Raw genomic sequence first — 16,536 nt, 5'->3', positions numbered from 1 at the left:
GTACATCATGTCCCACCTGACCATTGAAGAGATAATCCTCAACAGATTGTTTGTATTTGTGTATTCAGTTTATGCAAATATGGAAACCTTTCCTGAAGGTAGTTATAAAAGAATAAGATTTCATTAATTTGTTCTTGTAGACCTTCCTCGAAGATGTGAAAAAAGAATCTTCAAAGGCCAGTCAACCTGACCTTGTCCGCAAGGTGGAACAGCAACTGGTCCAACTCCATTCAACAGCAATGTCACTGGTAAGCCATCGACCAGTTTTTTATATATTCTTGGTAGATGGACGGAAGATGTTTCATGTAAGGACTCACCATGTGAGTATGTACTAGTAATTAGTGTTATTAAAGAATATTTTGTTCTGTTATTAAGGATTTGGAGACGATCCCTGTGATGCCCAAGCCTTCTGTTCCTGACTCTGCAGAAGGAAATCAACCTGCTGTCAATGTGTCTCCTACTGTGGAGGCAGGGGTAAGTTCATCAGGATCTGATCGGACAGGTCTTGATTGTCATAAAATGTATTGTTAAAGATAGCATGTTATTTCTTTGTGCCATAAATGACCAGTCAAAAGAAAATGTTAAGAAAATCATGGAAGCTGAGTTAGATATTAATTACAGATTGGTCCAGTATTGATGTGTGATGTGCAATAAGTGTTGTCATCATGTTAATCTGAGTGTGATACTGCTTCCAACCCAAGCCAGATTCTAGAATAAAATAGTTCCACAGATGCAACCAACTGTATTTGGAGATCAGACTTGGCTATTTGGTTAAGAGAATATCATCATTGATTGTTGCTCACAGTATCTGTCACTGGATTGTCATGTCCACACTGGCTGCTGTCAGTAAACTAGAATACTGCAGCATGTAGCATGGAAAAAACGATGTTGATTTTTACATTTGTAAGTGACTATTGGACATGACAAGACTGCTGTGTGCTCCACAGAGAGGTGAAAAGGTGATGGACCTGTGCCAACATGACAATGAGTTCGAGCAGCTGAAGCGTGAGAAGGAGGAGGCACTGGCGGAGGAGATGAGGAACACTAAGGCTGGTGGGTGGTTTGTTGGGTAGCAGTGAAAAACTATGCCATTTAATGGATGTCAGCTTCTGTGGTATGAGGGCATTCTGAGGCATTCTTGTATGTGTCATGATTTATGTTGTTTGTTAATCATCATAATATGATATTTTTTATGTATGTGTGTTAAGATGAGGATATCTGGTATCTGGTTATATCTATTTCTCAAATCATGCATTGCTGTTTTCAGCCTTGGATGCCATGAGGAAAGCCTATGAGGAGGAGCTGGGCGAGGAGAAGGAAAAGTACAGGGAAGCTCTCATGACCATGTACACTGATGACTATGTCAATGAGTTCAAGAGCAGGCATCAGTGAGTATATATCACATAAAGAGAAGTTGTATAACACATCATATAAAGGCATTAGATAATAGTTCATCTCTGTGGCCAATCAAAATCAGAAAGGGCTGGATAACTGCTGGATTAGTATTGACAATTTTTTGTAATGTCAGTAATAATAGAACTGTTGTCCTGAACATTTTCACTGTGATTCATTGTATGTTGGCATAAGCCATTGGTTGATGTCAGTGCTTAGTCCACCTGAGTTAGGATTTGAGTACTACTGGATTGGCATGAACAAGTTAAACGTCAGTAAAAATATACTGGCTGTAAGATTATTATATTTCACATATTTTCATGGTGATTTTGGCTCTTGTGCTTCTTATGTCACTAGCATAGGCTCATCACACAGAAACTCAGGTTGGATTCCCCACATACGTACAATGTATGAAGCACCTCCATTGTCCCTGCTATGATAATTCTTCACTACAGCACACACTGGCTTAAAAGCATGCCCATTCCCTCACACACTCTCAATGCTTGTGAAGTTGATCACTGGATTTGATTGTTTACAGACCACCAGCATATAGCTGGAATATTGCTGAGTGTGGCATAAAACTATACTCACTCAGAACACCACTCACTAACTCCCTTCCTCACTCACTCACTGCCTCACTCACTCACTCACTGCCTATTCCCTTCCTGTAGACATGAGATGGAGAAGATGAGTGAAGAGCTTGCCCAGGTCCAGATGCACTACCAAAGCAAGTGTGAGGACTACAAGCTGCTGGAGGTGAAGCTGGAGCAGACCAAGCAGGAGTATGAGAACCACTACAAGCAGCTCATCCTCAGGTAATGATAATAATGATCATAATGATGAGTATTTATAAACCATGGTATCCATCCACCGGGTAGATGCTCAAGGTAGGTGTATTATGAATTTTCAACAATTCAGCTTGTGGAAATGGACAAGTATAAGAGCCACTACAAGCAGCTCATCAATTTAGTCCATGGTCAGTGTAAAACATGTGATTGTACTTTCTTAGTAAAGTACAGATTTAGAACGCCTCTTAGGTTGAGTCCAATCAATGATTCGAGCCCACACCCTCAGAGTCAGGCACCATCAGTCAGGCTCATTCCTCATTCCACTTGGATTGTGAAGTGGAAATGGATAGATGGGTGTGTGTTGTTTATAAATATCTGATTGAAGAAGGAGATTGGTTCATGAAGGGGTTACAGAAAGTCTCCTCACCCAAAAAGACATTCTACTGAATTTGAAAGGCTTCTTTATGTGCAGGCAAAACCCAGCATTCACAAGCACATAAAAGAACATGTTCATAGTTAAAAAGGAAGATAATGTCTTTTATAGAGGCAAAGAGAAGGTAACGTTTTTCATAGGTAAATATGAAAAACAATTCTGTGGATATAGAGGTTCACTTCCAGTGGTATCTATTGCAGTAATGACCACCTGAACATGATGCTGAACAAGGAGATTGATGGCCTCAAGGATTTCATCCGTAACAAGCCCAACATGTCAAGCGGAGGTGGCACAATGGAGGAGGACCTCTTTGATGCTCAGGTGAGACACACAAAGTCTCTCAACAGTCTCTCAACGCAAATTCACTTTACTCTCTTAGTGTCTTCATGTGTGTGAATGTGTCTGTTTTTGTATATGCGCCTATAAAGGTATACAGTGGAAGCTGTCAAAACCGGCATCTGTCCAAACCGACAAGTTGTCAACACTGGTGTAAAATCTCAGTCCCATCCATGGCTTGTACATTTATCACCAGCTCTACAATCTGGCACATTGTCTAAACCAGATTATTTCTTCAGTCCCAAGAAATGGAGGTTTAGGCAGCTTCCAGTGTATTTAGATAAGACCCTTAACTGTGGTTGCAGTTTTTGGTTGCGACATATTACTGCCATAGTATGTACCAGTGTTGTTCACTGTAAATGTGAAGGAGGGAAGGAGAGCGAACTTCCTCTGTCTGTGCTTGATACATTATCAGTTGTTATATACATCTTACGCATGTTTCTGATGTAGATATTTTGCTCAATGGCCTCAACTTTTGAAAGTTCTTCAAATAACCAAATAAACTATTTGCATACTGTGGGGCGTTAAGTAACTGTAAATATGTCTGTTGTATACTCTGGTTTCTGTTTCAGATCTTGATCCGGGTGAAGGATGCTGAGCTGCAGAAACTCCGATCTCAAGTTAAAAACTTTGAAAACAGCTTGCAGAGAAGCACAGAGGTAAGCTGGTAAAGTGCTTTGGAAAATGCCAGTGTGTTGTAAGCTGAGATGTACATAAATGCTTACAGGTTGAAATTATGAATTCTGTTAAAATACCGATCTATTACCGCAGAAAGGCAGGACTCTCTATTGACCAGTGTAGTTTGACATTACAGGTTACAATGCAAAGAGTAGAATAAGGACTTAAAAGTATCATTAGGAATTAATACAGTATGTATGAAATCTTAAGAGGTCAGTAAGGATGGATCTAAGACTGCACCTGTATGTCTTTAGGAGCACCGCCAGGCCATGACCCAGTACCTGCAGGTGCTCAAGGAGAACCACGAACTCAAGGCTCAGGTGCAGAAAGAGAAGCATGAAGAGTCCCATGAGTCCAGCTCCAAGCGACCAATCAGGAGAAGTAAGAACTAATCTCATTCCATTTCTGCTGCGCATAGAAATAGCCAATAACATTTTTGTAACTTTCATATTTCATAATTTTGGTTGGAATTTAAGAACACCTTTGATGAGAGTGATGGTCAATTTACAAATAAACTTGACTTGGCAAATTATACCATAATAAAGTGCTGTTCCATTGAACATTTTTAACTTAATTTGTATTGTAGTTGCTCACATGCCTTCTTTAGGCCACACCTAAACATCTCTTTTAATAATTTACAGTTTTTTATTTCAAAATGCAAAAAGGGAGTTGATGCTCTTAAGAGTTGTATATCTGTAACTAGAGCCACCCTTGCCAGTCGGTGGCATCCTGTTTAGACCCAAGACTCCACTGATAGATGCACTGACTCTACACAAGAGTGGAGGATCTGCTAAGTAAGATGGCACCAGTGTGGACCTCTGGTAATTTGATCATGTTTGTGTGTGTCCCCCTACCTTCACCCCGCTCCTGTTGCAGCCCCCTCCTTCCACCAACGAGCACGCAGCCCCAGCCCCCAGCCAACTCAGACCAGCAAGAAGGATTCGGAACACTCCAGTAGAGATTCACACAGGAGGCGCAGGATTGGACCCCAAGGTGAACACTCGGGAACAGAATTTAAGGGCACAATTTCACACATTTTCAACAATATTTTGGCCTCTATTATATACATTTGGACATATGTACTCAATTTAGCTGTCTGTTGATGCAGTGAAAGATTCGTTATCCCTTACAACTTACCTGAAATCGATGTTTGAAAATATAGGTGAACAGCTTTCAAACAGATAACTCTTGCCATATATGGACTGTAAACAATTGCACATCAAAAACTGTCGCATGGTGTTGTTGATGTTTGCTGAACTGGTTTCAGTCACTATCGCATAGGATATTCGTAAAGAACACTCCAAGGGATGTAACTCTATAGGTTTAGCTTGAAATAATGTTTGGCCATTGTAATGTGTGCAAGAGTTGATTTAATGCACTGTTACATTAATTCATTCAAACGTATTATTTTAATCTAAATGTGTATATCTTTTTTTCCTTTTAATAAATTGTATGGTAGCTTCACTGGGGGCTGTTTATTGCGAGAAACACATTTTTCAATTTTAGAAACGTGTGAAATAGTACCTTTAAACAGGTTTAGGATGATCTGCACACGAAGGAGAAGGGAATTTCGAGAAAGAATAAGACATCCTCTTCAATAACTTGGTGGGGTCTCATTGCTCATTCATTCAGTTTGCCTAGGTCAGCCTTATTTTACAGGACACAATAAGGCAGCTGGAACATTGGTACCAGTGCTGTAGAGCTTAATGTTATGGACTATTTAATGGCAGTTCTGAAATGCTGATGGTTCTGATTTGGGATTCTAGGTCTATATTCTTCTGCAAGAACAGGGCATGTTCATGACATCTTTTCTCAGTATGTATTATGCACCTACTGGATGAAGCAGTTCATTTGTTCTGTGAATGATTTGGGTTGAACCAAGTTTGGCTGCTGTCTTGATGATTTTATTGCTTTTTAGTGGCATAAAACCCAACTGCTTATTTGCATGTTGCCATTAACTGGATATTAACATGGCAAAGGTGTGAAAGTAACACTCATGGTTTTATTGCATACTCATGCATTCAGATCTATCATGTCATTGTGATTAATGGTGTCAGGGTAGCCTAGTGGTTCAGGCATTCTCTCGTCATGTCGAAGATCTAGGTGCGATTCCCCTTTTGAGTACAGCGTGTGAAGCCCGTAGGTCATTTGTGATATTGCTGGAATATTGCTAATAGTGACGTAAACCGAACTCAGTAAGTTTCATTGTGATGAACATATTAGCAGGCTCATACTAAATTGAAGAAACAATCTTATTAAAAATAATTACTTTTGTTGTCAACATTAACTGATATCTTTATTGTGACAATAACTTGTAATGAAATGGACGATGGCTCCACAAACCACCAGATTCTTGTGGGGAATACAGGACAAGGGGTCAAGGGGTAGCACTAAACTGGGAGATTTTACAGACACTTCAATCAGTATTGTTTTCAGCTTCAAGAAGAGCTATCAAGCTTACGCTACAGGTCAAGATTAATGAGTTGGATCCAATGGGTGGTAGGGTAGCCTAGTGGTTAAAGTGTTTGCACATCATGCTGAAGACCTGAGTTTTATCCTCCATATAAGTATAATGTGTGAAGAACTTTTCTGGTGTCCCCTGCAATAACAATGCTGAAATATTGCGAAAGGCAGAATAAAACTATGCTCACGCTTGTAATGGGATAAAAATTAGCAGGTTCTTAACAACAGGTTAAGTGTTCAAGTGACATTACTTCCTCTTTATGTTTTCAGATTTGAGAAGATCCAAGAGTAGTCCTTCCCTTCCATATGTCTTTGATGCCAAAAGCCTGCGCCCAAAAGATGCTGGGAAAGCTGCTGCTAAATCCACGGGAAAGGAAGCAGCAGGTCGATCCCCTCGTGGTGTTAAGGCAGGAAAACACTAGTTCCTGACTTCCAGCCCAGCATCAAACTCCCAATTCTTCAAATGACCACGACATGTCTTTTAAACTTCCATCTACATAAGCTGTTTTATCAAAATTTCTACGTATTTGAACAGAATATAGCTCTGCAAATTTATTCAATCCAGATTTTGTAACAGTCTTAATTCATTTTGGAAAGGTATGGATTTGTTTGTATTCTTTGTTTGAACAAATGTGAAACTTGTATTGTGGCCTGTTTAAAAACATACTTTTGTATCCATTTGAACAAGGTTGGTTGAGAATTGTTTTAGCTGTGAGATACTATGTTCAATCTCATTCTTGTGTGTTTCATAGGTAGAGCACTAATATTACAGTTATTTTCTCCCCACTGTTGCTATGCATCATTTTATCACTGTAACTGGCAAAAACTAATTCTTGCATTTGCAGATCACAGCATGCAATAGTTTATGTGTAAAATGTCAAGAGATTTTGTATGCAATTTTAGTGTGTTTTATATTTTGAGTTCATCAAGTTTAAGAGACACGTTCAGCAGTGTTGTATCCTTGTTCCTATACTGTAGATTAGAGAAGTGTTCACCGAGAGGACAAAAAATTGCAAGAAATGCAATTTGCACACTATTTTGCAAAGGCCCTTTTCTTTTAAAAAAAGGTTTTGCAATAAAACTGACACACATTGCTTGTAAAATGTTGCAAGGTGAATTAGTAATTTATTCAAAATAGAATATTTCTCTAGAGCCAAAGATTTTAAGTTAGAGTTTTAAATTATTTATGTGGCCATTAAGGTGCTTATGATATAAATCAAAATGTTCAGCTGAATTTTCAATTGGAACTTCAGTCTTCCGATGATGGACCAACAATGTGTCCAATACTAGACATTGTACTTGTCTCCACCATGAAAATAAATGTCTTTAAGCAATAAAGAACTGAAATAGCTTGATCTGGAGTGCTAGATCAAGACTTAACAAGGAAACAACAACACATCTTCCAGTAAACAATCGTCCTTTGTACTATGCACAACATTCCATTCTTTCCATTACAGAATGCCAATATGAACCACAATGTCAAATGTCATGATAATCTTTTCTAAATGACTGCATCAAAGAATGAGTCAGCACCTTTTCCATCAATACAAATCAAAACAAAAAAACATTCATTTTTCTAGTGAAACCTAATTGGATGTAAGGCGGTTCCCTACATACTGGAGACTTGTGTGAATCAAAGGCTTTTGAAATGGGTACTGTGCATTTTGAGAATACACCTAAATTTATTTAGCGGTATATTACCTATTAGTTGTCATCTGCTGTCATTTCCTCATGCGATGTATTATGTACTTAACAAGTCGAATGCCAAATTTGAACACTACCACCATGAACAAATTTCGTCCCTTGTAAGTTTTACTGTCAAGTCTTGCCAAATGAACAACTATACAGGAACTAAATGTTGCAGGTAAATATCATTGTGAACCTGCTGTCAATGATTGTTAGAAAACACTGCTGAGTTCGATGAACTGTGAAAAGCACATTGTCAATTTTGCAATAGCATTTTGTGAGTAATTTATTATCGATATTTGTTTATTTATTGAACATGGTAATATTTGTATGGAAAACATGAAGACATCAAATGGTCAAATACATTGACTTCAAAAGTATGACAAAGCACTGCAGTACTGTCACACCTGGGTAGTGATAAGGAATATATGATTAGGTCTTGAAGGGATGTATTTTATTGGATATTTGTCCAATCAACATCTAATGCCCTTTACTTCCTGAGTTTGTTTTTTTTGTTTTTTTTGCAAGTCCATGGTTGTGAAGCAGGAGGCACAAAATTCCTTTGTGACCGACGTGTACAACATTTGCTCATTATTGCAATACAGACTAGTTTACAGGTATATTTGTAGACTAATCTAAGTGAGCTTTCAATATTCTACATATCAAAAGGGAATTGCAATCGACTTGCCAATCAATTATTTTCAGGGAAACAGACTTTCAATGATTGTAACATAATGTAGATTTCCTATTCTTGAACAAAACCCATGTAAAATAATGGCATGTTTTAGTAATTTATTTGAAAATATATCACATTACAGAATTGTGGAGAGTTGAATTCTGAATAAAGGATGGGACAACTTAAATGATTGTATCTGCTGTTACCCATGATTATTTTGTATAGTCTTAAAACCCTGTCAATATTTAATGTTTGTTTGTTTTGTTTATTACCAGAGTGTTATTCTCTCATATGTCCAATGTTGCCATATCCCCTGCTTACTGCTGTCAGTACAGTGGTGAATGATAGTTATCCCACATTTTTCTGCTTGAACTTCAGGGACTGCAATCTAACGATGCTTATTGTTCTACATATCTGTACATTGTATAATATTAGTGTAATTTCGTCCGCATGTTTTACCATTGTTTACCACTTATACATATTTGCCATAGTTAGACGTTCTCAAGCCTGTTGTAAACAGCGTGTACAGCGAGGGGGAAGGAAAATGCAATCTTTTAATTTTTTTTTCAATTTTGCATATATATACAGCTATACATATCTATGTACTAACTTGTATACAATACAGCCAAATACATATATTTTGGAAACGAGAAATCAGTTTTGTTGTTTCTGATGCTTGACCACCAGTGAGGTTTCTTGGCCTACAGTTTCCACCCCATTCAGTAAACAAAGACGTATATTTTGGAAACAAGAAATTTGTTTTGTTGTTTCTGATGCTCGATCACCATTGAGGTTTCTTGGCTTACAGTTTCCACTCCATTTAGTAAATATGATGTCCTGTTGATCGCATGATCAATTTCCCATTCTACTTCGACATAAAGACACCCGAACTGACAAGTCACAAAGTGTACTAATGAATCATCAGTCTTAGAACATGCCAACACATGCTCAGAAATACCACTGCGAGTAAGTAAATAAATATTACGTTAACTTCTCAACACAATACTAATATGTGAAGTCTATTTTTGTTCCTATAAGCGCTCTTTTTTTTTTCATTGAACATTGCTGACTGGCATGAAACCTGTCTCACTGACAACTCCTATTGTGCAGCAACCATCATGGTATTTGAAGCTCATGTCATATAAAATTATCCCGATGACACTTACTATACTACCGACAGAAAATAAGGGAACCAAGAAATTGAATGTAAATGACTTTGTCTGTGACAGGGTCCATTATTGTGGCGTATCTCCCAAACGCAACATCCAATGACAATGGAATTTTGCATAATGCATGTCCAGCACGTGCTACACGTGCATACAGAAGTTAACTCCTGTAAATGTACTGGAGAAGTCGCAATCACTAATGCAATAGAGATTGACACTTACTGACAGAAATGCCTCCGAGGCAGTATCTCGGTGAAGCAACAAAATGGAGAATTGTGGGGATGATAGAGGGGGGGACATCATTATGTGAAGTTGCCCAGCAGATGGGTAAATCAAAAAGTGTAATTTCACGCCTGTGGGATAAGTACCGTCAAACGGGTGGGGTTGCAACAAGACCTGGGCGTGGTAGACCAAAATCAACGACACCACGACAGGATCGTCTCATTACGTTAATTGCTCTAGGCGATAGGTTTAAATCGGCCCCTGCCATCAATAGAGAATTCCGCACACTCACTGGAAGATGCATTTCAACCTCAACCGTTAAAAACCGACTCTATCAAGCTCGTCTGAAAACAAGACAGCCTTTTAAGGGTGTCACCCTTTCAGCTCACCATAAGCGCCAAAGATTGGCATGGGCTAGGCAGCATCAGGGACGGGCTATGCGCCACTGGCGTTACACCATGTTCTCTGATGAGTCAAGGTTTTGCCTACGATTCACAGATGGCAGAAAACGTTGTTGGCGTCGGAGCGGGGAGCGATATGCCAGAGCAGCAATTCTTGACCATGATCGATATGGAGGTGGTAGTGTCATGGTGTGGGGTGGGATTACACATGACAGACGATCAGATTTGGTCATCATTAACGGAGCCATGACTGGTCAGCGATACGTTGACCAAATATTGCGTCCTGTTGTGGCTCCATTTCGAGTTATCGGCCGAAATTTTGTATTCCAAGATGATAATGCCAGACCACATCAGACCCGAACTGTCTCCGCTTATCTCCGACAAGAAGGTATCCAGACATTGGACTGGCCCTCTAAGTCCCCAGACCTGTCCCCAATTGAACATCTCTGGGACGTTCTTGGTCGAAGGGTGTACGCCAGGGACAAAGGACCCGCCAACCTGGCCCAGCTTGGTGCATGAGGAATGGCGGGCAATACCACGGGCAACCATCCGGAAATTGATCAACAGCATGCCATCAAGGTGCCATGAATGTGTTGCCCAACATAGTAGACACACCTGATATTGAACTTGACGCCTAAAATTGATTTAGTGGATATTTAAAGCAGTTTCAAATTCGCTATTATTTCATTAGTTCCCTTATTTCTTGTCGGTAGTATATCATGGATCTGTCACAAGATATTAAGCTTCTTCCACTGCTAAAATGAGATCCCAAGCACAAACCAACTTGATTTTCATAGGTGGAAACAAGTCTCGGCTTCACCAGTTTTCTGAAGTAAGATTTTATCAGCTCTTAATGTGCAAAGGCTTCAATGTCACTATAATATGATACACGTACTCTAATATTTTGATTTTAAAGTTAAAATCATTAATTTGGTGGTAACAGAGAATATGTCCAGTTTGTAATTTGTCAATTTCATAGCATACAAAATCCATACATATTACTGGCACACTCATTCATTTTGATGATTTTTACAAAAATATTGTAATTGGGCCAAAATGGTGTTAGATTTCTCAAACTAGAAGAGAAGAAATAGCAACTGAAGTGTTTTAACATATTTATGCAAATTAAATTGTCCTCAACAAACCAAATAAACAAGGCATAAGGGATCCAAATCCACTGGTTTTATTTTTGACCTATAATGTGTAGTTAAATATATCCATTCACTGGTCCTACTTAAGGTTACGGATCTGGTCCCCAGTTTGAAGCAGAACATGAACCCATTTCTAGTGTCCCATGCCATATGAATGGATACCTAGAAATGATGGGAAAGCCACATTTACTTAGTGCCCCTGGAAGGCTTCAAGAGTTGTATGATCCCCAGGGAGTTGAGACATCCAACTTCAGCCACCCTCAAGACTTCCTAACACAACTGTTGTCACAGAAGTCATTTGATGAATTTACTAGACCACTCTGGTAATCAGGCACCCAGTGAGTGAGCCTAGTTTTATACGATGATCTTAGCAATATTCCAGTAATCGCACCATGGGGGACACCAGAAATGGGACTTCATACAATGAACCCATCACCAGAATTATACCCTCGTCTTCGGTGTGACAAGCGAACGCTTCTACCACTAGGCCACCCCACTGCGCCTGGTACCGCCGTGAGTATGATAGTAAGTTGCTCTGAGCAATATGGGGAATCAAACCAAGATCTTCAGCATGACAAGCTGATGCTTTAACCATTAGGCTACCTCTATGCCCCAGATATCTATGAGTTGTTTGCAATTCACATGGTCAACACGATGTTCCATCTCTTTGTGCACAACTATGACAGGTTACATATTACAGGAATAAAACATGTTATATATTATTTATTACAGTGAATCATACAAACACATCCATACCTCAACAATGATGAAATGTCAACAACTACATTAACAATATCTTCAAGGGAGGTAACCCAATGGCACAATGCTTGATCTGCTCAGGGCCACCCTGAAACAACTCGGTAACTGCCTAACTAAAAATGTCTCATGGTGCCAGCATATATGATGCTAATGCGTTGATACTCTTGTGTAACCTGTAACTGATATGATGCATATCAATAAGCATGTAACAGACTTCATGGGTTAAAACATCGTGAGGAAAGAACAGTAAAACCCTATTAGAAGGACACCAGTATCCACATCAGAACCATGTGAAATTACTTTGGAACCCTTTTGCTGAACATGAACACACACAAACACAATTTCAAGTGTATACAGTTTGACAGATTTATACCTCAAGACTAGTAACCAATAATAACAAGGCTACTAATGTGGAAAATGACTGCTTCCATATTTTCAGCTTTGTGCCATGTGTACAGATCCTCTTTTTCTTTTCAAACTACAGGCCAAATTAAAACAGTTCCTCCATACATGTACACTAAAGAGTTCTCTGGGCAAACTACACATTATCACAATGCTCTTCCTTTCTCCTCCCCATGTTTGTGATGACTCCACATACATGCACACACACACTGTACTCTAGTTACTACTTCTGTCCTGGCATCATCATCCCAGCCATCCCTGGCATCATGTTCTGGCCACCCGACACTGCAGCATTTGGACCCAGCAAGATCTGGAACAAGAGCATAGTTCAGCATGCTCTGTGCATTACTACAAGCATACTCCATATAGGTTGTTATACATAGACAGGATGATTTACACCATGAAAGGTGGTAAAGTAACAGATTTATATACCAGTAGAGGGTGATAAACCACTTTGACGGTGAAATATTCCATACAGGGTGAAACAGCTAAGACTTAGGATATACCACATACAGGGTGATATACCCCCAGACAGAATGATATACCACAAGACTCTGGATGACAGAGCAAATACAGGGTCAAATACCCAAGACAAAATGATATAACTGTAAGACCCAGGATAATAGGGTGGAGATCTGCATAGGTTTTTGTTTGTTAAGCTGGAGAAACAGATACCCTAACACCACTCTAAAAATGATCATATGCCAACACAAACCATTTGCAGCACAGATCAGACAACGTAACAAGTCATTGTATGACACTTAGACACTGGCTGTGCAACTGGGATAATGTCTTACATAGGTTTGTCTACACCATAAAGTCTGATCTTGCAGAGAACAGACAAACTGGCATTAAAAGACATGAATCACGCTGCTGGCAAAACCAATTTGTCAAAACCTCTTAGACTAGAGCATGCTTTGGTTTATTAATATGATGGTGAAAGTAAATATACCTGTCGCTGTTGCTGTAGTTGCTGTTCATGTTGCTGTGCCCGCTCAGATTCAAACACTATTGGAAGCACCATAATAGCTGCTGATGAAGACGCAATCCAGAGGGCGCTGCGACTGAGACTGAAGCCAACTTTGATTCCGGATAATGTGAAGCTGCTGATGGCTCCACACACATTCCGCACTGGCTCTGGGAACATCTCTGTCAGGCCCCATAGTCTTTCACTCAGTGTCTCATCAATGTCCTGTCAAACACAAATGATACATGAATCATCTCTGCTACAGATACATAAGGCTGAATTAGTGGTATGCAATAAATATAACGATAATTGTTTACAATAGATATAATTATATTTCAATTCTACAATGACCAAGGGATGGAACAAGATATTGTAGACAACATAAAATGTGTTTTTTCCTTATTACACTATCAATACTGACCTTCCTACACGATATGAACAGAAATGGTTTAGCAAACAAGTAAAATTCAAACAAATGGCTGCTGTAGTCTAGCAAACTCTCTAAGACATGTGATTTGTCAATGTATATGATCCCTTTGTATACATCATAATATGACATTTTAAGTATTACAATGGAGATTATGGCTAAATGATAAGGACCCATAATTTTTTAACCTATGAATATCAGCATCACAAAAGTTGAGGTGGTGGACTTCAATGGAAAGTTGCTCAGGCTCTGCGAATCAGTTATGTATGTGGACATGTCCATGACGTGTTCTTTATGGGGTGAAATGGTATACCACAGTATTATGCCTATGGTTCAGTATACCACAATGCAATAACAACAATCGGTATTTTCGGTTTTCGTAAGGCCATTTTACTAACCTTTATAATCCTTTTCTAAAATAGAATTATTCTGTCCAAACATATGAAATTTGTTGCTAGATGACCACCTTTTCTTATCCAAACAAAACAGACCAAACCAAAGCACTAGTACTGCAATATGTACCCAGTCTTTGTCTCTTCACTGACAGATACAGTAGATGTGCAGACGGGCCCTAACCCCTTTATTGTCAGACAATCTACATGTTAACCATACATCTGACCAAAAGGACATATCTATGTGTACCACCACCTTACCAATACTTGATATTCCTGTCCTTATCTCACAAGTCCTCACCAGATGTTCACACTATACTCACACCATGGGGTTATACAACACTTTGCTGGACAGCTGATGTGATAACAGATTAAGAGTAACTGCTATAGTCTGTTTTCAAAGCGTTATTGTCACCCATGGTCTCATTTCGGGGGCATGAGCGTTTGGCAGACATGTTTGAGTACTAACTCATTAATTACAATGCAGCAGTTTGTTTTGAGTGAACTCGATTTCTAGTAACCAATTTGAGTGAATTCACTGAATATATTGGTTAAATTGAGTGAAGTGTATTCAAATGATTATTTCTGTAATTTTGCCTGTACACATGGTAAATAAAGAATGCAGACATGGTTCTCTCATCACAAAATGGCAAAGGCATGGGTTTACATCCAGTTCATTCCAAATTCAAAGGGACGTAGATAATTAATCTATCTAGGTCACAAGTTTAGGGTTAAGATCACAAAAAGGGATGTACGAAATGTGCATTTATGAATTTTTACCATAAAGAGAAAACATACTTATTGCTTAAGGGATTATCATGCATCAGTGATTGTTTATCAAGAACAAAAGCATCGAGAAAAATGGGAAAACCAGGGTTCACACATAATCCTTTTCTAATCTGTGATTATGTGGGATAATCCAAGCTTAAGTAGCAAGTTGGATGTATTCACTGATAACCAACACAGTGGAGCCTGAGGGTTGCATAATGTGTGCACAGGCAATGTTATGTAACATCAACATGATAAATATTCTGTATTCCTAATGTTTCGCGTCTTGGAAAGATTACTCTGTGAGTAAGGGAGATAAATGCACATCAATTAAAGTAACAGGCCCCAAACAATGTATTTCCATAATCCCACCTGTCAAACAATCAGGAAAACCTGTTTTATGCTCAAAAATACCAATGTCCATATTTCTAAAAATAGTAAAAAACAGAATTTGACTAATTCTTAGCAATGTTGTCAAATTATGTGCATAATGTGTACATAAGGTATGTGATGTAACACAGTGTAGCAGATTTTAGCAAGATTCCAACAATGGCACAACAGGGGACACATTATAGTTTGTACCCATCCATGGAATCTAATATGGATCTTCAGCACAATGTGCGAACACACGATTACCCCATCATTTCTATATTGTATGAACACAAATTGGCAATCTATGTATTTTCATTGAAGAAGATTAGTACAATTACCCCAGCACTGGAGGTTCAACACAGCCTGGGATACTAAATGCAACATAGGTTACTAAAGATCAATTGTCATCTGGATCTTCGCCATGTTCAGAGGTCTTTTTTTACCTGAAGTCATAAAACCTCCTCTGATACAAGATATTCTCTGTAATTCCATGCTACTCTAGAAAAAGTTCTTTGAGACCTGCATTTAACAATATTTGAAAAATCAAAATCAGGAAATAGTCGGTGTATGCCTTGGTAGGAACACGACCTTTAGCTAGCTGAACTAGAAATAATGACAAATACGTGTAAATGGTGATGATGAAATAGGTGTTTGAGCGAATCTTCGATAATTTTAAAAGAATGGAAGTCTTAATATTGTGATTATTCTGCAAATTAGTGCAATGTGTGCCGAAAATGTTGCGTCTTCTTGCCTGGTATAAGTCGGAATATTTCGGTGCCATTTACAAGCCATGGCTGGCAATCAACCGAAGATGTCATCACAAACCTCGTCATCGTCATCCTCGTCGATTTGCAAATCTGCTGGACGTTGTATCTTTTCAATTACACCTTCAACACCAAGTGCCATGTTGCAAATAATTAGAACCTGTGGCACTAATCTAATCTAACTCAATGGTAATCTTTCTCGATGTCTCGCTTTGCTGAGGGGCAAACGTGCTAACAGAACTTAATTTGTTTCCGGTTTGCATTTTACGACATAGCAGAATTGCTATCGCTAT

At 38.8% G+C, this 16,536-nt stretch overlaps 2 protein-coding genes across 3 annotated transcripts in view; one reads left to right on the top strand and one right to left on the bottom strand.

Moving 5' to 3' along the window:
* Positions 1 to 9,106, top strand: part of LOC137284796 (uncharacterized) — a 106,575-nt gene extending 97,469 nt beyond the window's left edge. For both annotated transcript variants that reach the window (XM_067816777.1, XM_067816778.1), the window contains 10 exons: positions 141 to 248; positions 376 to 474; positions 948 to 1,053; positions 1,268 to 1,388; positions 2,064 to 2,207; positions 2,814 to 2,934; positions 3,522 to 3,608; positions 3,882 to 4,008; positions 4,504 to 4,620; positions 6,361 to 9,106. In XM_067816777.1, coding sequence (XP_067672878.1) covers positions 141 to 248; positions 376 to 474; positions 948 to 1,053; positions 1,268 to 1,388; positions 2,064 to 2,207; positions 2,814 to 2,934; positions 3,522 to 3,608; positions 3,882 to 4,008; positions 4,504 to 4,620; positions 6,361 to 6,512 — 1,182 coding nt within the window. In that variant the 3' untranslated portion in view covers positions 6,513 to 9,106. The remainder of the gene's footprint in view (positions 1 to 140; positions 249 to 375; positions 475 to 947; positions 1,054 to 1,267; positions 1,389 to 2,063; positions 2,208 to 2,813; positions 2,935 to 3,521; positions 3,609 to 3,881; positions 4,009 to 4,503; positions 4,621 to 6,360) is intronic.
* A 2,996-nt stretch (positions 9,107 to 12,102) lies between these two features.
* Positions 12,103 to 16,502, bottom strand: LOC137283557 (mitochondrial import receptor subunit TOM22 homolog). The gene is made up of 3 exons (XM_067815122.1): positions 16,305 to 16,502; positions 13,506 to 13,745; positions 12,103 to 12,863 (listed from the first exon to the last, which is right to left on the bottom strand). The coding sequence occupies exons 1-3, from the start codon at positions 16,383 to 16,385 to the stop codon at positions 12,777 to 12,779; spliced, it is 408 nt and encodes a 135-aa protein (XP_067671223.1). The 5' UTR covers positions 16,386 to 16,502; the 3' UTR covers positions 12,103 to 12,776.
* Between the last annotated feature and the right edge of the window lie 34 nt (positions 16,503 to 16,536).

This window comes from Haliotis asinina, chromosome 5 (assembly GCF_037392515.1).
Source record: "Haliotis asinina isolate JCU_RB_2024 chromosome 5, JCU_Hal_asi_v2, whole genome shotgun sequence".
In the NCBI taxonomy this organism is placed as follows: Eukaryota; Metazoa; Mollusca; class Gastropoda; order Lepetellida; family Haliotidae; genus Haliotis; species Haliotis asinina.
This window is presented reverse-complemented; position numbering and strand designations above follow the sequence as displayed.